Consider the following 22,850-nt stretch of genomic DNA (forward strand, 5'->3'; position numbering starts at 1 on the left):
TGATCGCACCCAAAACCATTTCCAAGGGAAAATGCTGTCATTTCGATCGGGATCCATCTAAGGGGTCCTTCTGCTTTTGGGAGTGGCGCTTAAGTTGAGCCCCCCACCTCCTCAGGCTCCTAGAGACCCCCAGCTGGGGTTTGGGAACAGCAGCCGCCAGGCCTGCCACCCGCGGGAGCGCCCAGCGGGGCAGCCGCAGACGCAGAGCCTCCCGGGACACGTAGTCTCCACTCCGTCCATCCAGCCGCGCTTCGCCTAGGGCGGGCTCGGTGGCGCTGCGCCTGCGCGGCGTCTGGGTCGTGGGGGGGGGGGGCTCTGCGCACGCGCGGCATCGGCCCCGCCCCCTCGCTGGACTGCTCGGGCTCCGCCGGCGGCAGCTCGGAGAGCGGAGGCTGCGCACGTCGGTGAGCGTCGGTGAGCGTCGGTCGTGAAGCGGCAGGTCCTGCGACCTCCTGCGCCCCCCAGCGTCCCTGGATACTACCGGTGGGCCCTGGAGGGCCGAGGCCGGTGGGGGCCCCGCCCGCGCTCCCGGACGCAGGTGGGACTGAGCCCGCGGAGCAGGTGTGCCACGCGGGGTGCTCGCGGGCCCGTCAGTCGGTGCAGCCGGCGGCAGCGGGGGAAGCCCTCGTGCGACGTTGACACGACGGTGCCAGAACGCGCGTGCTGTGCGTCTGGGGCGAGACCCCGAGCTCTGGAGCCTGAAAGGCTGGGATCAGTTCCCGCTCTGTCACCTGTTAGGTGGCCTGGGTGAGTCTGCTTTCTCACCTGGGAACGAGGATGTTAGTAATGACCTCATGACTGTTTTGAAACTTGTGAGGCAGCACCTGTAGCGCAGCCAGGTGCAGGTTACTAAGTGACAAGTGCTGTTATGTTTAGGAGACAATTGTTCTTCTCATTGGATGACTCACCTAAACCCCACACCACTCTGAGATCAACATGACCATCTGCATTAAATAACCACGTAAGGTTGGTGGAGTCGTGAGTTTAGGTCATGAGCTAGCGGTTGAGGGAGCTCAGATTCAAGGGCAGGTGTGATTTGCTTCTCGTTTCAGGTGCTAATATCACAGCTGCCTGTTACAGGTATCGTGGCCTTTACAGCACTGAGCAGACTAATTTGTCTCCAAATACACAGGGATATGATGGGAAGTGAATATAGAATTTTACCATGTGTTAAATGTATTCTGTAATCTCTTCAGATCCCTTGGATCAGACAGGTTCCTGGCCCCTTCTGCACGCCAAGTTGTGTGTCTTTTAATATCTTCTGATATCGTAATTAATTCCAGGAGTCAAGTTTTTGCTCCTAAAGTGAATTTGTTTTTCAGGTCCAGGTTTCAGCTTCTTGCAACAAAGTAGCCCTTGTGAAGTAGGAAGAAGGGCCCCTCTGTGAACAATAGTTTTACCTGGAAGAGAAACGTCTCTGACTTAAGCTCTTTCTCCAGAGCTTCAGAGCATGAGACAAGATCCCAAGAAGAAGCAGATCCTAGATTTGCATGATCAAAAGCAGTTCTTGTTCCTCCTGCCCAGGGTGAGCCTGACTTGCTGACAGTGCCAACTCCAGAAGCCACCGCAGACTGTGACAGTAGAAAATTTGGGCCAGCTTTGAGCATAGCAGGGTGAAGCAGGGAGGCCCAGAGATAGGTTGCCAGGGGAAGGCCACTTCATGGCAGGGCTTGTGCAGGGAGATCTGCAGGTGAGGGATGATTAGGTGGAAGTTCTGTTCTGCTGTCCTGGAGAGGCTCAATCCCTTGCTTCTCCATTCTACAGATGCTGTGCTGCTGTCACATGTCTGACACCACATGTGACTCTAATGAGTTTATCCTGGCTTCAGAGAATCCCAGAATGATGATACATGTGGGAGTTAGTTATATTTCTGACTCTGGAAAAGTTTTAAAACATTGGATATGAAAGTCTCAGGGACTTTCCAAGGGATGCCTAGTTGGTGACAGGAGGAAAAAAATAGTACAGCTCACTCACAGGTAAGTCACCAAAAGCATCTCATCAAAAGGGCTTTTAGAGAAATACATCCAGTTAAAACAAACAAAAATCCTTGCCTTAGAGTATCTTATTCTTTTACCAGGCTTTCTGTGAGTTATCTCTATCAGAGGATAAGCAGTATTACTAAGAAAAAATGATAAATGATGCATATGGAGTATTTTTCTGCTAAGCTAATTTTAATGAAAGCATAGTGTTTGATCCTTTGAAATGCTTTAAATCAAGGTATCCTTTGTTTTTATTTCTTTATTTTAGCTAGAAGGACACTGCTTTATTGTTAAATCAATCTAGAAGACTTAATGTTCATTTAGAAGAAACAGCAGGTGTGAGCCCATGATCATTTCAGAGTTGCACTGGGACAGGTGTGCTGCCTGTAATGATCCTCTGCATGCATTCCAAGGCTTAGATGCTCTTTTAGAGCTGCCCTCCAATGGGGTTGGTGAGAGTTGGGGAAGAGAACCTGGTAGCTGTGAAGCAGGCAGTCTTATGATCCCATTCTCTTTATTTCTCCTCCAGCTGAGCCTTTACCATTCCTATGCTGTCCCAGGAGCCTCAGAAAATGAATACATCTCAGGTGAGCACTTTATTCACTCCCTCACTTTATAATGTAACTGATTTATGAGGTTTAGAAGGGTCCATGCATTAAATGGAAAAGAGGAAATGGAAATAGGTCAAGTCAATCTTGATGGGAAATATAGTTTTACCATGAACTCCAACGTTTGCACTTAGCCCTTGATAGATACATCTTTGCTGGGATATGTGGGCTTCCTCCACTAACCAGTTTGCTAAGATTTCATGTTAATCATGAATGGGAATTAAATTATATTGGAATATTTTTTGTATGACTGTTGGACAAATGCTATAGTATATCCTTTATAAATATTATAAAAAATATAATGGATTTTCTGATAGTATCCTGAATTGCTATATAGACCCTAGTTGCTAATAAATGTGCTAAATTGAGTCTTACATATTTTCTTAGTCTTTTTTAAAGCTTTTTCGAGGACTTTTATTTCTATATTCACAAATTAGATTATACTCTCTTGCTTCCCTGTCTAGTTACGTTATCATCATTATAGTCTCATAAAAGTGGGCAGTTTCCTGCTACTCCTTTTCTAATTTAGAATAGTGAGAAAGTATTGTCATATGAAGATTTTGGGAAATTCCCCTATAAATTTGGACTTTGTGAGGACTTTCTGTGTGAAGATTTTATTGAGATGACTTATTAGTCTGTTAAACAATTTATTATCATAAAACTATACTACATGGGTACTTTTATTAATGCAGTTTTCCTGATTACATTTTATTAGAAAATTTGTTCATTTTATTTATATTTTAGATGTATTTTTAATAGTACAAAGACTTTGTTCCCTCTGCTATGTCAATAGCAGCTTTAAACATTATTTTTTCATAAAAGTTCCTGATTAGAAAAGGACAAAATATGCTCTAATTGGCCCAGTCTGTACCCTAGAATTTCGTGGTGTGAGGATCTTAGTGATTAGTGTGTGAGCTCTGCGTAATGGAAGTGGATGAACGTGCACCTGCCCTGTTTGTGCGCTTTTCCCTTGCACACCCATCTGACAGTACTATTTGTTGAAAGCAATGTACCTTCTCCCTTGAATTGCCTTGGCACCTCTGTACATGTATGGGTCTGTTTCTGGATTCTGTTCACTTCTGATGATCAGTGTTTGTCGTTTGCTAATACAATGCCTTGATAAGTATAGCTTTACAGTAAGTCTTAAAATCCAGTAATGAGCCTTCCAACTGATACCCTCTAAAATATGGGTGTTTTGCTTTTTTCCTTTTTTTTTTTTTTGGCACTGGAGATTTACCTGGGGGCGTTTAACCATTCAGCCACAACCCCATCCCTTTTTAATATTTTATTTAGAGACAGGGTCTTGCTGAGTTGCTTAAGGCCTCACTAAATTGCTCAGGCTGGCTTTGAATTTGCTATCCTTCTGCCTCAGCCTCCCAGGCTGCTGGGATTACAGGAATGTTCTACCACAGCCTGGCCTTATTTTTTTCTTTCTAACTCTTATACCTTTTTTCTTTTTCTTTCCTTGTATCAATGGACAATATTCCCATTGAATGTCAGGGAGAAGTCTTCTGTATTAAGTTATGAAGGGTAATATACAGTAGAGTTTTTTTTTTTTTTTGAAAGATACCATTTGTCAAATTAAGAAAGATCCTCCCATTCTCAATATCTTAAGAACTCACTAATGGGTATTAAACTTTCTTAAAATTATTTACTACAGAAATATGTGATCATATTTCTTTCTGTGACGAACTGCAATATCTTGGATAAAAAATATTTTCCTGTCCGTGATTCTGAACCCTTAGATTGATTAGCTGTGTGCTGTTCCAGGCCTCAGTGTCGTTCAAGGACGTGACTGTGGAACTCTCCCAGGAGGAGTGGCAGCACTTGGGCCCTGCCCAGAGGACCCTGTACAGAGAGGTGATGCTGGAGAACTACAGCCACCTGGTCTCCGTGGGTGAGCAGACCCGACTATGCAGCTCTCTCTACAATGCAGTTCTGTTTTCTCTTCTTTCCTTTTTAAATTCTAATCACTGTTGATAAGGTGTATATTTAACAGAAAATAATACTGAGCACCTTTCAGCATTCTGGTCACTGAGTTTGGAAAATGTATACAGTTGATTACTACCGTCAAAATCAAAATTTTTGGATATTTCTGTGGCCACCAAATGATTCTTATATCCCTTTGAATATTAGCAGTTTTTTCTTTCTGTGCTAAGTACTCCTTTGTGTGCATGTATCACAATTTAATATCCTTTATCAGTTGATGGACACATGGGGTTTTTTTCCCAGTTTGGGGCTATTGTGAATAAAGCCACAAAAAACACTCACATAAGATCTTTGCACCAACATGTGTTTTCATTTTTCTTCTGTAAATATGTAGGAGTGGGATTTGCTGTGTCTTCTGGTCAGTTTATTTATAACATTATAAGAAACTGCCAAAGATTTTCAAACTAGCTATGCTGATATATATATATATATATATATATATATATATATATATATATATGCACACACACACATACCTGTGTATATAGATAAATAATAATGGAATAATGATCGTATTGTTTTTTAGTTACCCACATTTGATAAGTCTTATTATTTCATCTTCAGATCATTTTTTGTTTACTTTAGCTTTTAGTTTTGGGGGATTTTTTGTTTTATTATTTAGTTGAAGTACAGACTTTATTAGATATATGTTTTGCAAACTTTTTCTCTCCATCTCTGGGTTGCTTTTTTTTTTGTACCAGGGATTGACCTCAGGGGCATTCAACCACTGAGCCACATCCCCAGTCCTATTTTGTATTTTATTTAGAGACAGGGTCTCACTGAGTTGCGTAGTGCCTCGCTGTTGCTGAGGGTGACTTTGAACTCTCCATCCTCCTGTCTCAGCCTCCCAAGCCACTGGGATTACAGGCGTGCGCCACCGCACCTGGCTTGGCTTGCTTTTTTAAGAAGAAAATATTTTCAGGTTTTTTTACATAGACTATTTTTTGAAAAGCTTTAATAACATTTTGTAATTGATAATAATTTTACAAAGTTTTGGGTACACTGTAGTATTTTGGTATGTATACACACTGTGTAATGATCAAATCTAGATAGTTAGCATATCCATCATCTCCAGTATCAATCATTTCTTTGCAGTGAAACGTTTCAGAATCCTCTCTTCTAGCTATTTGGAAGTAAATAATACATTATTATTGTCTATCTTATCTCATTGTGTGGTGATCCAAAGCTTATTCCTCCTACCTAATTGAAAATTTGTACCCATTGACCACCCTCTCCTCCTATCCACCCTCTCTATCCTCTGGTAACCATTATTCTACTCACAACTTCTATGAGATTGATTTTCTTATATTGCATGTTAAGTGAGCTCATGTGGACTTTGTTTTTCTACACCTGATTTAATAATCACTTAGTGTGATTTCTTCTAGATCCATTCATGTTGCCACAAATAATATGATTTCATCTTTTTCTGGCTTAATAGTTTTTAATTTTGTGTGTACCACATGTTTTTCATCCATTCATCTCTTGAGGAACATTTAGGTTGATTTCATGTCTTGATTATTGTGGATAGTGCTGTAATAATCATGGGAGTATAGATGTTTCTTCAGTATATGGAGTTCATTTCCTTTGGATGTATTCCCAGGATTGCTGGATCATGTGTAGTTCTGTTTTTAATGTTTTGATGAGATTCCATGCTATTTTACTTAGTAGATGTGCTAGTTTACATTCCCACTGATGGTATGCAAGGGTCCCTGTTCTCTGCATTCTCACCAATGTTTGTTATCCTCTGTCTTTTTAGCAATAGCCATCCTAACAGTTGTAAAATAGTGAGGTTTTAGTTTGCATTTGCCAGTATCATGCTGTTTTGATCATTGCTGCTTTGTAATATGTTTGATGTCAAGTATTCTGATGCCTCCAACTTCATGTTTTTTTAAAATTGGTTTATTATAGTTATATGCAACAATGGGATTTATGGTGATACATTCTGACATAATTTGGTTGATTTATTTCCCCAGCACCTCCCCTTTCCTGCCTTCCACCTTCTCTCGCATCCCCTTCCTCTAGTCAGCTTATCTCCCAACTAGTTTTATGAGATACCTTTTATTCTTTTTTTCTCTCTAGCTTTAACTTATGAGAGAAAATGTATGACCTTGACTTTTTGATTCTAGCTGACTTCATATAACATGATGGTCTTCAATTCCATCCATTTTCCTCCAAATGACACAGTTTAATTCTTTATTACTGAGTAAAACTCCATTGCATATACATATACATATATATATATATATCATCCGCTGATAGACATGTAGACTGGTTCCATAACTTGGCTATTATGAATTCCATTGCTGTAAACATGGGTGTGCAATTATTGCTGCAGTGTGCTGACTGTAATTCTTTTGCATAAATACCAGGAAGTGGCATAGATAGTTCATATGGTGCTTTCCTTCCTAGTCTTTTGAAGAACCTCCATGTTCCTTCGTTCCCCATATCCTTGTCAGCATTTATTATTATTTGTGTTCTTGATTATTGCCATTTTAATTGGAGTGATGAAATCCCACTGTAGTTCAATTTGCATGTTCCTGATTGCTGAGGAGATTGAATATTTTTCATATATTAGCTAACCATTTATATATCTTTTTTTGGAGGGAGTACCAGGGATTGAACTTAGGGGCACTCTACCACTGAGCCACATTCCCAGTCCCATGTTGTCTTTCACTTAGAGACAGGGTCTCACTGAGATGCTTAGCACCTCACTTTTGCTGAGGCTGGCTTTGAACTTGAGATCCTCCTGCCTCAGCTTCCAGAGCTGGGATTACATGTATGCACCTCTGTGCCTGGCCCATTTATATTTCTTCTGAGAAGTATCTGTTTAGATTATTTGCCAATTTTTAATTAGGTTATTTGGGTTTGGGGGTATTAAGTTCTTTGAATTTATGGTTTAGATGTTAGGTATCCCCCAAAAGCTCATGTGGGAGACAATTAAAGAAAATTCAGAGGTAAAAATTATTGGGTTATGAGAGGTTTTTTTTTTTGAATTTTTTATTTTAATTTTTTTTCATATCTATAAAACTATAGATTTTATTTTATTTTATTTTATTTTTATTGGTTGTTCAAAACATTACAAAGCTCTTGACATATCATATTTCATACATTTGATTCAAGTGGGTTATGAACTCCCATTTTTACCCCGTATACAGATTGCAGAATCACATCGGTTACACATCCACGTTTTTACATATTGCCATACTAGTGTCTGTTGTATTCTGCTGCCTTTCCTATCCTCTACTATCCCCCCTCCCCTCCCCTCCCCACCCCTCTTCTCTCTCTACCCCATCTACTGTAATTCATTTCTCTCCCTTGATTTTTTTTCCCTTTCCCCTCACTTCATCTTATATGTAATTTTGTATAACAATGAGGGTCTCCTTCTATTTCCATGCAGTTTCCCTTCTCTCTCCCTTTCCCTCCCACCTCTCGTCCCTGTTTAATGTTAATATTTTTCTCATGCTCTTCCTCCTTGCTCTGTTCTTAGTTGCTCTCTTTATATCAAAGAAGACATTTGGCATTTGTTTTTTAGGGATTGGCTAGCTTCACTTAGCAATCTGCTCTAATGCCATCCATTTCCCTGCAAATTCCATGATTTTGTCATTTTTTAGTGCCGTGCAATACTCCATTGTGTATAAATGCCACATTTTTTTTTATCCATTCATCTATTGAAGCCATCTGGGTTGGTTCCACAGTCTAGCTATTGTGAATTGTGCTGCTATGAACATCGATGTGGCAGTATCCCTGTAGTACGCTCTTTTAAGGTCTTCAAGGAATAGTCGGAGAAGGGCAATAGCTGGGTCAAATGGTGGTTCCATTCCCAGCTTTCCCAGGAATCTCCATACTGCTTTCCAAATTGGCCGCACCAATTTGCAGTCCCACCAGCAGTGTACAAATGTACCCTTTTCCCCACATCCTCGCCAGCACTTGTTGTTGTTTGACTTCATAATGGCTGCCAATCTTACTGGAGTGAGATGGTATCTTAGGGTGGTTTTGATTTGCATTTCTCTGACTGCTAGAGATGGTGAGCATTTTTTCATGTACTTGTTGATTGATTGTATGTCCTCCTCTGAGAAGTGTCTGTTCAGGTCCTTGGCCCATTTGTTGATTGGGTTATTTGTTATCTTATTGTCTAATTTTTTGAGTTCTTTGTATACTCTGGATATTAGGGCTCTATCTGAAGTGTGAGGAGTAAAGATTTGTTCCCAGGATGTAGGCTCCCTATTTACCTGTCTTATTATTTCTCTTGCTGAGAAAAAACTTTTTGGTTTGAGTAAGTCCAACTTGTTGATTCTTGCTATTAACTCTTGTGCTATGGGTGTCCTATTAAGGAATTTGGAGCCCGACCCCACAATATGTAGATCGGAGCCAGCTTTTTCTTCTATCAGACGCAGAGTCTCTGATTTGATATCAAGCTCCTTGATCCATTTTGAGTTAACTTTTGTGCATGGTGAGAGAAAGGGATTCAGTTTCATTTTGTTGCATGTGGATTTCCAGTTTTCCCAGCACCATTTGTTGAAGATGCTATCCTTCCTCCATTGCATGCTTTTAGCCCTTTATCAAATATAAGATAGTTGTAATTTTGTGGATTGGTTTCTGTGTCCTCTATTCTGTACCATTGGTCCACCCGCCTGTTTTGGTACCAGTACCATGCTGTTTTTGTTACTATTGCTCTGTAGTATAGTTTGAAGTCTGGTATCGCTATACCACCTGATTCACACTTCCTGCTTAGCATTGTTTTTGCTATTCTGGGTCTTTTATTTTTCCATATGAATTTCATGATTGCTTTATCTATTTCTACAAGAAATGCCGTTGGGATTTTGATTGGCATTGCACTGAACCTATAGAGAACTTTTGGTAATATCGCCATTTTGATGATGTTAGTTCTGCCTATCCATGAACAGGGTATATTTTTCCATCTTCTAAGATCTTCTATTTCTCTCTTTAGGGTTGTGTAGTTTTCATTGTATAAATCTTTCACCTCTTTTGTTAGGTTGATTCCCAAGTATTTTATTTTTTTTGAGGATATTGTGGATGGGGTGGTTTTCCTCATTTCCAGTTCAGAAGATTTGTCACTGATATACAGGAATGCCTTTGATTTATTCGTGTTGATTTTATATCCTGCCACTTTGCTGAATTCATTTATTGGCTCTAGTAGTTTCTTTGTAGACCCTTTTGTGTCTTCTAGGTATAGGATCATATCATCCGCAAATAGTGATAATTTAAGTTCTTATTTTCCTATCTTAATGCCTTTAATTTCTTTTGTCTGTCTAATTGCTCTGGCCAGTGTTTCGAGAACTATATTGAATAGCAGTGGTGAGAAAGGGCATCCCTGTCTTGTTCCAGATTTTAGAGGGAATGCCTTCAGTTTTTCTCCATTTAGAATGATGCTAGCCTGAGGCTTAGCATATATAGCTTTTATAATGTTGAGGTAAGTTCCGGTTATCCCTAGTTTTTCTAATGTTTTGAACATAAAGGGATGCTGTACTTTGTCGAATGCTTTTTCTGTATCTATCGAGATGATCATATGGTTCTTATCTTTAAATCTATTGATGTGGTGGATAACGTTTATTGATTTCCGTATATTGAGCCAGCCTTGCATCCCAGGGATGAATCCTACTTGATCATGACGTACGATCCTTTTGATATGTTTTTGTATCCGATTTGCCAGAATTTTATTGAGGATTTTTGCATCTAAATTCATTAGGGATATTGGTCTGTAGTTTTCTTTCTTTGAGGTGTCGTTATCTGGTTTGGGAATCAGGGTGGTGTTGGCCTCATAGAATGAATTTGGAAGTTCTCCTCTTTTTCTATCTCCTGAAATAGATTGAAGAGTATTGGTATTAGTTCTTCTTTAAAGTTCTTGTGAAACTCTGCTGTATATCCATCCTGGGCTTTTCTTGGTTGGTAGTCTTTTGATAGCTTTTTCTATTTCCTCACTTGATATTGGTCTGTTTAGGTTGTTTATATCATCCTGACTCAATCTGGGTAGTTCATATATCTTAAGGAATTTATGGATGCCTTCACTATCCTCTATTTTATTAGAGTATAGGGTTTAAAATAATTTCTAATTATCTTCTGTATTTCTGAATTGTCTGTTGTGATGTTGCCTTTTTCATCCCGTATGCTAGTAATTTGGGTTCTCTCTTCTTCTCTTCGTTAGTATGGCTAGTGGTCTATCAATCTTATTTATTTTTTCAAAGAACCAACTTTTAGTTTTGTCAATTTTTTCAATTGTTTCTTTTGTTTCAATTTCATTGATTTCAGCTCTAATTTTAATTATTATTTGCCTTTTACTGTATTTGCTGCTGATTTGTTCTTCTTTTTCTAGGGCTTCGAGGTGTAGTGTGAGGTCCTTTATTTGTTGGCTTTTCCTTCTTTTAAGGAATGAACTCCATGAAATGAATTTTCCTCTTAGTACTGCTTTCATAGTGTCCCAGAGATTTCGATATGTTGTGTCTGAGTTTTCATTTACCTCTAAGAATTTTTTAATTTCCTCTTTGATGTCTTCTGTAACCCTTTGTTTATTCAGTAGCATATTGTTTATTCTCCATGTGATGCATGATTTTTCCTTTCTCATTTTATTATTGATTTCCAATTTCATTCCATTATGATCAGATAAAATGCATGGTAGTATCTCTATTCCTTTGTATTTGCTAAGAGTTGCCCTGTGGCATAATATATGGTCTATTTTTGAGAAGGATCCATGTGCTGCTGAGAAGAAAGTGTATCTACCTGATGTTGGGTGGTATATTCTGTATATATCAATTAAGTCTAAATTATTAATTGTGTTATTGAGTTCTATAGTTTCCTTATTCAACTTTTGTTTGGAAGATCTGTCCAGTGGTGAGAGAGGTGTGTTGAAGTCTCCCATGATTATTGTATGGTGGTCTATTAGACTCTTGAACTTGAGAAGAGTTTGTTTGATGAACGTAGCTGCACCATTGTTTGGGGCATATATATTAATGATCATCAAGTCTTGTTGGTGTATGGTTCCCTTGAGCAGTATGTAGTGTCCTTGTTTATCCCTTTTGATTAACTTTGGCTTGAAGTCTATTTTATTTGATACAAGTATGGACACCCCTGCTTGCTTCCGGGGTCCGTATGAGTGATATGATTTTTCCCAACCTTTCACCTTTAGTCTGTGTATGTCTTTTCCTATCGGATGAGTCTCCTGTAGGCAGCATATTGTTGGATCTTTTTTTTTAAATCCATTCTACTAGCCTGTGTCTTTTGATTGGTGCATTTAAGCCATTAACATTTAGGGTTACTATTGAGATGTGGTTTGTATTTCCAGCCATATTTGATTATGTATGTTACTTAACATGATTTGTTTTTCCTCTATGATTAGTTTTTCCTTTACTGTACTAACTCCCACTGTTGGTTTTCATTGTTATTTTTCATTTCCTCTTCCTGTAATGTTTTGCCAAGGATGTTTTGAAGAGCTGGTTTTCTAGCTGCAAATTCTTTTAACTTTTGTTTTTTGTGTAAGATTTTTATTTCATCTTCAATCCTGAAGCTTAATTTTGCTGGATACATGATTCTTGGTTGGAACCCTTTTTCTTTCAGCATTTGAAATATGTTGTTCCAGGATCTTCTAGCTTTCAGAGTCTGTGTTGAAAGATCAGCCGTTATCCTGATTGGTTTACCCCTAAATGTAATCTGCTTCCTCTCTCTTGTGGCTTTTAAGATTCTCTCCTTATTCTGTTTGTTGGGCATCTTCATTATTATGTGTCTTGGTGTGGATCTCTTATGATTTTGTGTATTCAGTGTCCTGTAGGCTTCTAGTATTTGGATTTCTTTTTCATTCTTTAAGTCTGGGAAGTTTTCTAGTATTATTTCATTTAATAGATTGCTTATTCCCTTGGTTTGGGCCTCTATACCCTCTTGTATCCCAGTAACTCTTAGGTTTGGTTTCTTGATGTTATCCCATAATTCTTGGATGTTCTGCTCATGATTTCTTAACATTCTCACTGAGCTGTCTATGTTCTTTTCAAGTTGAAATACTTTGTCTTCGTTGTCTGAAGTTCTATCTTCTAAGTGTTCTACTCTGCTGGTAATACTCTCATTTGAGTTTTTAATTTGGTTTATTGTTTCCTGCATTTCCAGGATTTCTGTTTGTTTTTTATATCCTCTATCTCCCTATAGAGTTGATCTTTTGCTTCTTGGATTTGTTTATGTAATTCATTGTCAAAGTGATTTTTCATTGTCTGAATTTGCTGTATAATGTCTTCTTGAGACTTCAGATCATCTGAAGCATGTATATCCTGAACTCTTTGTCTGATTTTCCATCAGCTGCAGATATTACCTCATCTAATGTTGAATTGACCTGTATTGTTTGTGGTCCTTTCTTTCCTTGTCTTTTCATACTTCTCATGATTCTTTCTAGCTTTGTGAAACTATTGTGTTAATGTTTTTCCCCTTATATATTTGTATTGTTCTTGTATAGCTCCAAAATCCGTCTTTTGCGGAGAAAGACAATGTTAACAGTTCCCAATATTAACAGTGCATTATCTAAGCACAAGTGTTCATTTTTAATACATTTATAGTTAGATTCTAAGTCTATAGATATTGGTTTTAATTATTACTTAAGAATATATTCATTAGTTTCATAAAAGGCATACCATATCTAGTGGCATATAGAAAACTTAATTTCAGACGAAGGATGTTATACTTAGAGGGAAAGGAGTGAGGGTATGAGGTTAAACTAACTTAGCACCTTTGGAGAACTCTAACCAATAGACTGGTAATTTATGGAAGAATGTATAGACTCAACCTCCTATCTGTATTTAGATAGTTACCCTATGTATAGATAGCAAAAGTTAGGAGATTGAAAGTGGGATAGAGAGAATACAAATGAAAAAAAATAACAAGGAAGAAAAGTGAAATAAGAGAAGGAAAAGGAAAGTAAGATAGAAATAAAGAAAAAAATGGGGGGAAGGTGGGGTATATGCAATTCCTCTATATTATATTACTTTGGTAATTCGGTTGTTCATGCACAGTTCTTGGTTTCACATATGCTGAAGTTGTGGAAGAGAGAGAAGAAAAGAGAGAAAGAAAGAGAGAAAAAAAGTCTCTCAGAACACTGTTTTCCTTTCTTCCAGTAGGTGGCCGTTGTCTATTCCTAGCTTGAGCCTCTGTATTCAGGGTGGTGGGTATAGCCAGTGTGAAAGGCCATGAGCTTCCACCTGTAGCCTCCCTACTCTACTCTCTGAGGTGGAAACCAGGTGCCTGGACAGTTGTTGTTTTGCGTTGATAGCTACAACCCCCAAAAGCTTGTGGGCAATATTTTGAGTTATCACAGCTAAGGGTGGGGGAGTTGGAAACCGGGTACCTGGATCAGCCGCAGAACCATGCTGGTCGCCACACCCCCTTTGATGGGTTTTAAGGGTTGATGGGGTCCTCCGGACTAGCACACGGGTCGGGGCCGGGCTTCCTCCTCCGCGTTATGAGAGTTTAGACCTCATCAGTGCATTGATTCCCTGATGAGGATTAACTCTAGGCAGGTAGGGTGTGGCTGAAGCAGGTAGATCAGTGGGGGAGTGTCTCTGAGGTTTATCTTTTGTCTGTGCTGAGAGGAGCTCTCGCTCTCTCACTTTGCATCCTTTCCTCCACCACAGTCTGCCTTGATGTCCTGCTTCACCTCAGGCCTTGGGAAATGGAGTTGACCATCTATAGACTGAGACTCTAAAACTGTGAGCACCAAATAACCTTTCCTCCTCTAAAATTGTGTTTGTCAAATCTTTTGGTCACTACACTATAGCTTTGTTGTGTAATTTGAGATAGGGTATTGTGTTGCCTCCAATATTGTTCTTTTGTTGTTGTTTTTTGGGTACTGGGGATTGAACTCAGGGGCACTCGACCACTGAGCCACATCCCCAGCCCTGTTTTGTATTTTATTTAGAGACAGGGTCTCACTGAGTTGCTTAGTGCCTTCTTTTTGCTGAGGCTGGCTTTGAACTTACCATCCTCCTGCCTCAGCCTCCTGAGCTGCTGGGATTACAGGTGTGTGCCATTGTGCCTGGCTCCAATATTATTCTTATTAATCAGAATTGCTTTGGCTATTCTCAGTCTTTTTTTCTTCTGTATGAATTATAGAATTGTTTTGTTTAGTTTCATGAATAATGGCACTGGTATTTTGATGTGATTGTATTGAATCTGTAAACTATCTTTGGTAACATAGCCATTTTAACAATATTAATTCTGCCTATCTATGAAGATGGGAGGTCTTTCCATCTTTAATGTCTTTTTTTATTTCTTTCCTCATTGTTTATAATTTTCATTTTAGAGGTCTTATACCTCCTTTGTTAGATTCATTCCTAGTTTTTTAAAAATCTATTTGAATGGAATTGTTTTCCTGATTTTTTCCCCAGCAGATTCATTATTGGTGGTGTATAGAACAGCTGTTGATTCTTATATATTGATTTTGTGTCCTGATACTTTGCTGACTTTGTTTATCAGCTCTAGAAATGTTCTGATGGAATTGTGTGGATCTTCTAAGTATAGGATCATATCATCATCAATCAGTAAAAATTTGGCTTCATCTTTTCCCATTTATATTGCTTTTATTCCTTTATCTTGCCTGATTACTCTGGTTAAAATTTCAAGTACTGTGTTGAGTAGAAGTTGTAAGAGAATACCTTCTAGCCTTGTTCCTGATTTTGGAGGAATTTCTTTCCATGTGTTCTCTAACAGGATGATTTTGCCTTTGAGTTTGTAGTAGTAACCTTTATAATGTCAAGTTAAGTTCCTTCTATCCCTAGTTTCTTTAAATTTTTATCATGATGGAGTGCTAAATTTTGTCAAAGGCTTTTTCTGCATCTATTGAGGTGATCATGTGATTTGCATCCTAATTTTATTTATGCAGTGCATTGCATTGTAGATTGTATATTTCTTGAATCTCTGGAGTGAAATCAACTTGATCATGTTGTAAAATTTTCTTAGTGGTGTTTTTGAATCTGGGTTATTAATATTTTATTCAGAATTTTTGCATCAGCCTTCAAGAGGGATATTACCCTGCAGTTTTCTTTCCTTGACATGTCCTTATCTGGTTTTGTCGGGGTGATTCTGGCTTCATGGAATGTATTTGGAAGTTGTCCTCACCGCTGTCTTTCTTTCATAAAACCCTTTGAGGAGCAGTGGCATTGGTTCTTCATTGAAGCTCCGGTAGGATTCAGCTAAGAATCCATTCGGAGGCTGGGGTTGTGGCTCAGTGGTAGAGCACTTGCCTAGCATGTGTGAAGCATTGGGTTCACTCCTCAGCATGATATATAAATAAGTAAATAAAATAAAGTTATTATGTCCATCTACAGCCAAAAAAGAAAAAAGAATCCATTTGATCCTGGACTTTTCTTTGATGGCAGGCTTTTTATTACTGCTCCAATCTCATTGCTTGTTACTAATCTGTTTGGATTTTTAATATCCTACTGGTATATTTTTGGTAGGTCATATTTGTCTAGAAATTTGTCCATTTCTTCTAGATTTTTCAGTTTATTGCAACTAAGATTTCCCAGATAATTTACAATAGTATTTTTTCATTAATTTTTGCTCTGATCTTCATTATTCTCTTCCTTCTGGATTTGGAATTATTTTGTTCTTGTTTTCCTAGAGCATTGAAGTGTATCTTTAGATTGTTTATTTGTGATCTTTCTGACTTTTTTTTATGTAGGCACTCAGTGCTATAAAATTTCCTATTAGAACTGCCTTCATAGTGAGTCAGAGATTTCAGCATGTATTATAGTTTCATGTTTGACTAAGAGTTTCCTAATGTCACCAGTCATTTCTTCAATGAGCCATTTATCATTTGAAAATGTATTGTTCAGTTTCTGTATCTTTATGTATTTTCTGTAGTTTTTTGCTGTTGATTTATAATTTATGTCATTATGATTTGATAAGATGAAGAGATCAGTTTTTAGTATTTGTCAAGACTTGCTTTGTAGCCTAAAATATGGTTTATGAGCAGCTGAAAAAAAGTGAATTGGCTATTGTTGAAAGAAATATTCTATAGATGTCTATTAGGTTCATTTTATTTATAATATTTTTTATGTCTGAAGATTATTTACTGAACTTATGTTTAGATGACCTATTTATTAGTGAGAGAGAAGTGTTGAAATCACTCAGTGTTGGTATAACGTAGTCAGGCCTTTGTTTTTAAACAAATCTGCCTATTCATGTCTTTTAAATTGGAGAATTGAGACCATTTACACTGAATGCTGTTATAAAGAGATGTTGATTATTTCCTGCTGTTTTGGTGTATTGCTAATGATTAATTCAGCTCTATTCCTTATTTGTTTACCCTTCTAATGAGATTCATTTTTCAGGAGCTCTAGAATTTAAGTTCTTCTGTGTATAGTATTTCTTTTTAAGTATTTTATGTAATGCTGGCTTAGTAGTCATGAATTATTTTAGTTTATGCTTATCTTGGAATTTTTTTTAATTTTTTCTTTAATTCATAAGAATAGCTGTTCTGGATAAAGCAATCTTGGTTGGCAGTTATTTTCTTTCAAGGTTTAGAATACCTCATTCTAATCCCTTATGGATTTTAGAGTTCGTGGCAAGAAATCAGAGGTGACTCTTAGTGGTTTACCTCTTACTATGATCTGATGTTTTTTCTCTTTAAGCTTTTAAAATTGTATTCTTGTTTTCTGTGTTAGACATTTTAATTATAATGTGTCATGGAGAGGGATTCTTTTCGGATCCCTCTTATTTATTTGTGGTTCTGTGTCTCCTTTATATAGATGTCAGTCTCATCCCCAAGGTTTGGAAATGTTTCTGTTATTTCACTGAAAAGCTTATTAGCCTTTATCTTTTCACTTCTAGTGATTCTTAGGTTTGTCTTTTAACGTTGTCCTATTTTGATCATTTTATTTTTCTTTATTGCTGATTGAGTGTTCAAGTTCATGTATTTTGTATTCGAGTCCTGAAATTCTGCCTGCTCTGTGGTCTAATCTATTGGTTTGACTTTCCACTGAATTTATTTGATTTGTTGTCTTTCATATCCAGAAATTTTGTTTGGTTCTTTTTCTGAATCTCTCTTTACTGAAAGGCCGTTTCAAATTCTATGTTTTCTCTCTTGATCACTCCTTAGGTCTGCTTCGATGATTTTCACAATGAACTTTTTATATTCATTGTCTGGAGCTTCCTCCACATCTCCCTCCAAATCAGTATCTGGAGATTCACTTGTTGTCAGGGGTTGTAAATTTTGGAAGGGCTCTTGTTAGCCTGCCTCCTTGTGTTTCATGAGTCTTATTTTTGCACATCTGTTGTGATGTGTTTCTCTTTTTTGTGAGATATTTTCTTTTTGCATGTTTTTATTGATAAATTATAGTTGTGCGATGATGAGATTTGTTGTTAAACATTCATACATGCACATAATATAACAATATATTTTGATCAATATCACTCCAAAGCACTTCCCCTCTCTCTCCCCACCTCCCAACCTCTGGTCCCTTTTCTCATCTCCCTTGGTTTTCATGGTATCCCTGCCTACCCCCGCCCCATACACATACCATCCAACTCTTGAACTTTTGGGTTTGGCTTATTTTGCTTAACATGATGCTCTCTGGTTCTATTCATTTTCCTGCAAATGACATAAATAGGGGCCTATTGAGAAAACCATTGCCTGTGCCTATATATTGGAGTGTTGACCCTACATTTATTTTTTAGGCGTTACATAGTGTCTGGTCTGAATCCCAGGTCTTTGATCATTTTGGGTTGACTTTTGTGAGGGTAGGAGAGGATGGTCTACTTTCATTCTTTTACATATGGATAACCAGTTTTCCCAGTGCGATATGTTAAAAAGGCTGTCTTTTCTCCAATGTGTCCTTGGCACCTTTGTCAGGGGCCAGATGGCTGTAGGTGTATGGGTTTGTCTCTCTGTCTTTACTGTGTCATTGTTCTATGTGTGTCTCCTTATGCCAGGCCTGGGCAGATTTGTTACCTAGCTCTGTAGGAAAACTTGAGGTCAGGGATTGTGATACCTCCAGCTTTGCTGTTTTGGCTTAGCATTGCTTGGGCTATTCTGGGTCTTTTAGTCTTCCACATGAATTTTAGGACTATTTTTCCCAGTTCTGTGAAGAATGTCATTGGTATTTTGATGGGAATTACATTGAATTTGTATATTGATTTTGGTGGTTTGGCCATTTTAATAATATTAATTCTGCATATCCATGAACATGGAAGGTCTTTCCATCTTTTGAGGCTGTCTTCAGTTTCTTTCTTCCATATTTTGTATATTATTCCTAGAGGGCTTTTTTAGGCTATTATGAATAGAATTATTTTCCTGATTTCTTTCTCAGCAGACTCATTGATGGTATAGAGGAAAGCTACTGATTTTTGTATGTTGATTTTGTAACCCACTACTTTGCCACATTTGTTCATTAGGTATAGCAGTCTTTTGGTGGGACTTTTGTATCTTCTAATTATAAGATCATGTTGTCTGCACTGATGATTTTACTACTACTTTTCCATTTTTATCCTTTTTATTTCCCTTTTCTAGCCTAATTACTCTGACTGTATTAAGTAGGAGTGGTGAGAGTAGATATCCTTGTCTTAATTCCAGACTTTAATGGAAATGCTTTCAGTTTTTCCCCATTTCTATGAGATTGATGTTGGGTTTTTCATGTATAACCTTTTTGATGTTGAGATAGGTTCCTTCTTTGTCTAATTTTTTCAGTGTTTTTATAATGGATGGGTGCTGAATTTTGTCAAAGGTCTCCTGTATCTATTGAGATGACTAATTCTATTTGTGTGATAAATTACATTTATTGATTTGCATGTGTTAAACCATTCTTGCATTTCTGGAATAAAACCAACCTGGTTTTGATGTACAATCTTCTTACTATGTAGTTGAACATGATTTGCTAATATTTTATTAAGTATTTTGTGTCTAATTTCATCAGGGATATTGGTCTACAGTTTTCTTTCCTTTATGTATCCTTATCTGGTTTTGGTATGATACTGGCTTCATAGAATGAATTTGGAAGTGTTCCTTTATGTTTCATGGAATAATTTGAGGAGTATTAGCACTTGTTTTTCTTTAAAGGTCTGGTAGAATCCAGCTGAGAGTGATTAGTTATCTCTTTATAGTAAGTAGTCATTGATGGTTTTAAATAAAATAGTAACATAATCAAATCTTCCCTTAAGGAATGTAATTTTTGCAACTAAAAAAAACAATTATATATGCATTACCTTTTTCCCAACCACTGCATCTCTAGGAATACCTACACAAACATAAAGTGTTATATACACAGGGATTTTTAGTGAGCATTGTCTGTCAGAGTGATAGGATACCAACAGTCCAAATATCCATTGACAAGCTGAATAAACATGGAAAATTATATATATGACTATGACTGTGTAACAGCAAGAACCAGATAGCCTGATTTATTGCTCTTAAATAAAGTGAAAACACTCAGCATGGACACAATTCAGCCAAGTTCTTCCCACTTTATAATAAGATTGGCCTTTTTTCCTATTTCTAATACCTTCAGTTTCATTTCCATCTTAGACCTCATCAGAATTACCTTTATCACCCTTATTTTCCTCAACATACGTGACCACTTAAGTCATCTCTAAGAAGTTTCAGGCTCCTGGGCGTGATCGCACACCCTTGGAATTCCAGCAGCTCTGGAGGCTAAGGCAGGAGGATCGCAAGTTCCAATCCACCCTCAACAAACTAGTGAGACCCTATGGCTAATAAAAAAAAATTTTCAAAAAAGGGCTGGGCATGTGGCTCAGTGATTGAGTGTCCCTGGTACAAAAAAAAAAAAAAAAAAAAGTTTCAGACTCCCTATAACTCTCTCTTTCTGAGCCCTCGCCAGAATTTCCCTCGTGCTTCATTCACGACTATAAAGGCTTTTCCCAGCATGTACTTCAAAACGGTTCCAGCCTCTACCCATCACCTATTCCAAAGCCACTTGCACATTTTCACGTATTTGTTACAGAAGCACCTCTTTCCTCCGGCACCAGTTTTGCTCTTACGTTTTCTGTTTTGTTCTGCTTTAATAGAATACCACAGAGTGGGTAATTCAGAACAAACAGAACCTGCTCAGAGTTCTGTACTCCTGGATCCAGCATCATGGTGCCAGCCTCTGGCAAGGGTTTCCTAACTGTGTCATCACATGGCATAGGGTGGAAGCACAAAGAGGGCAAGAGGGAGAAAGGAGCTGAACTCACTCTTGTATCATGGGGTTAGTCCCACTCAGGGTCTGATCCCTTCTTACAGGTCTCACGATTAAATTTATCACAGTGGAATTAAATTTCAACATGAATTTTGGAGGGGACCAATATTCAAACCATAGCACTCTCACATGTCAGTAAAGACCAGATGGAGAACCTGGACTCCAGACCTCACCCTGAAATAAGAAGAAGTATCTGCCTCTCCAGCTGCCATGGTACCAGAAATGATCCAGACACTTCCTAAAGCAGAAGATAAACAAAACCCAGACCCTCCTGACATAATGCCTAGAGTGCCCAGGATACAAATGAAAATACGAACAGCCATTACAGTGGTTGGGTGATTAGCGTATACAGATAACTGAAGTGAATCACAGCAGTTCCATGGGATAGGATGGGCTACAGGGAACACAGTTATAAAGATGCTTACACCATATGTGAAGCAGTATAGTTATATTGTTATTATAAGGGGAGTCATAGATTAAAGCATCTATTGCAAAAACCAAATTTTCAAGACGTTTAAATGATGCAGCATGAAACAAGCAAGATCAGATGGATTTGTATAAATGCCAGTTCTGCTTCCTGGTTGCCATGAGGTGAGATGCTCTGCTGCACCTGCCTTCTCCACCATGGTGCTGAGCCTCACCACAGGTCCATGGTCTGAAGTCAGCTGACCATGTGCTGAAACATGAGCCAAAAAGCCTTAACTAATTTTTTTTTAGAGGGGGCAAGTACTGGTGATTGAACTCGGGGGCACTAAACCACTGAGTCACACCCCCAGCCCTATTTTGTATTTTATTTAGAGACAGGGTCTCACTGAGTTGCTTAGTGCCTCCCTTTTGCTGAGGCTGGCTTTGAACTCATGATCCTCCTACCGCAGCCTTCTGAGCTGCTGAGATTACAGGCATGTGCCACCGTATCTGGCTAATTTTTATAAAGTTCTGTTTGTTTGTACAACATAGTTAATTTAAACATTTTCATTGTGGGTGCACATGAAATAAGCGGCAGTAGAAAATAGTTGTTGAGAGTTTTTAAATAGCAAAGTAGGCAGTTTTTCCTTTCAGGAAAAGCAATATTAAATATTAGTTTTCAAAAAAATCCATACTTAAAACTATTTAGTTCAAGTCACAGAATTTTGCTCAGAGACCCCAATGCAATGCACAGTTAGCTGCCTAGGATGACCTGTTTGAAAGGACAATATCCCTTCAGAGTATAACTTTACCAATTTTGGCACAGAAAAGAAGTTCTTGAGAACAAGAACATGATTTAAAAAGAGGAAGGAAAAACCTAGGAAAAAAATATCATAAACCAAAACTTTGATGGTGCAGTGAAAGTAATTCTAAGATCAGAATTTATGGCCCTAAATGCATGCATTAAAAAAGGTCAATCTCCCAGTGGCTCAGGATGCTGAAACAGGAGGATTGTGAGTTCAAAGTCAGACTCAACAAAAGAAAGGTGCTAATCAACTCAGTGAGACCCTGTCTCTAAATAAAATACAAAATAGGGCTGGGGATGTGGCTCAGTGGTTGAGTGCTCCTGAGTTCAATCCCTGGTACCCGCCCTCCCCCCCCAAAAAAGGACAATCTTGAATCAGTGACCTACCTTTTATATCTGAAAATACTAGAAAAAGAAGATCCAATTAAATCTAAATTAGTAGAAGGAAGGAAATAATAGTGATTAGAAAAGAAATAAAGGCAAGGAAAACTATAGAGAAAATTAATAAACCAGTAGTTTTTTTTACTTAAGAAAATATGAAAAATTGACAGACTAGATTGAGAAAGAACACTCAAATTACTGATATCACAAGTGAAAGTGAGAGGTATTACCAACTGTACAGAAATAAAGTGACCATAAGAGAATACTGTGAACAGCTGTATCCCAACAGATTGTATCAGCTGGGTGAGAGGAACACATTCCTAGAAACACAGCATGCGCCAAAACTGAATCATGAAAACAGAAAATCTGTTTTCTAGACCACAAGTAGTTTCTAGTACCAATCGCCAGTAAAAGGAGCCAGGATTCCTGGGGAAATGGCTGATTCTAGGATCCAGACAAGGAATGTGAGGAAACGCTCAAGAACCAAAATATGTGCATATGA

At 38.1% G+C, this 22,850-nt stretch overlaps 1 protein-coding gene across 12 annotated transcripts in view; it reads left to right on the top strand.

Moving 5' to 3' along the window:
* The first annotated feature begins 313 nt into the window (after positions 1-313).
* ZNF782 (zinc finger protein 782) overlaps positions 314-22,850 on the top strand; it is a 31,687-nt gene continuing 9,150 nt past the window's right edge. For 2 of the 12 annotated variants that reach the window (XM_081263057.1, XM_081263051.1), the window contains exons 1-5: positions 314-747; positions 1,765-1,976; positions 2,509-2,566; positions 4,333-4,484; positions 14,197-14,271. Coding sequence is in view for 5 of the 12 variants with exons in the window: in XM_081263054.1 (XP_081119180.1) it covers positions 2,528-2,566; positions 4,358-4,484 (166 nt within the window). In the remaining 7 variants the exon portion in view is untranslated. Of the gene's footprint in view, positions 748-1,322; positions 1,526-1,764; positions 1,977-2,508; positions 2,567-4,332; positions 4,485-14,196; positions 14,272-22,850 lie in introns of those variants that run through there. The other 10 variants (XM_081263058.1, XM_081263052.1, XM_081263054.1 and 7 more) reach the window with 9 other exon arrangements.

The sequence above is a fragment of the Spermophilus citellus genome (genome assembly GCF_964194105.1).
Source record: "Spermophilus citellus genome assembly, chromosome: 12".
In the NCBI taxonomy this organism is placed as follows: Eukaryota; Metazoa; Chordata; class Mammalia; order Rodentia; family Sciuridae; genus Spermophilus; species Spermophilus citellus.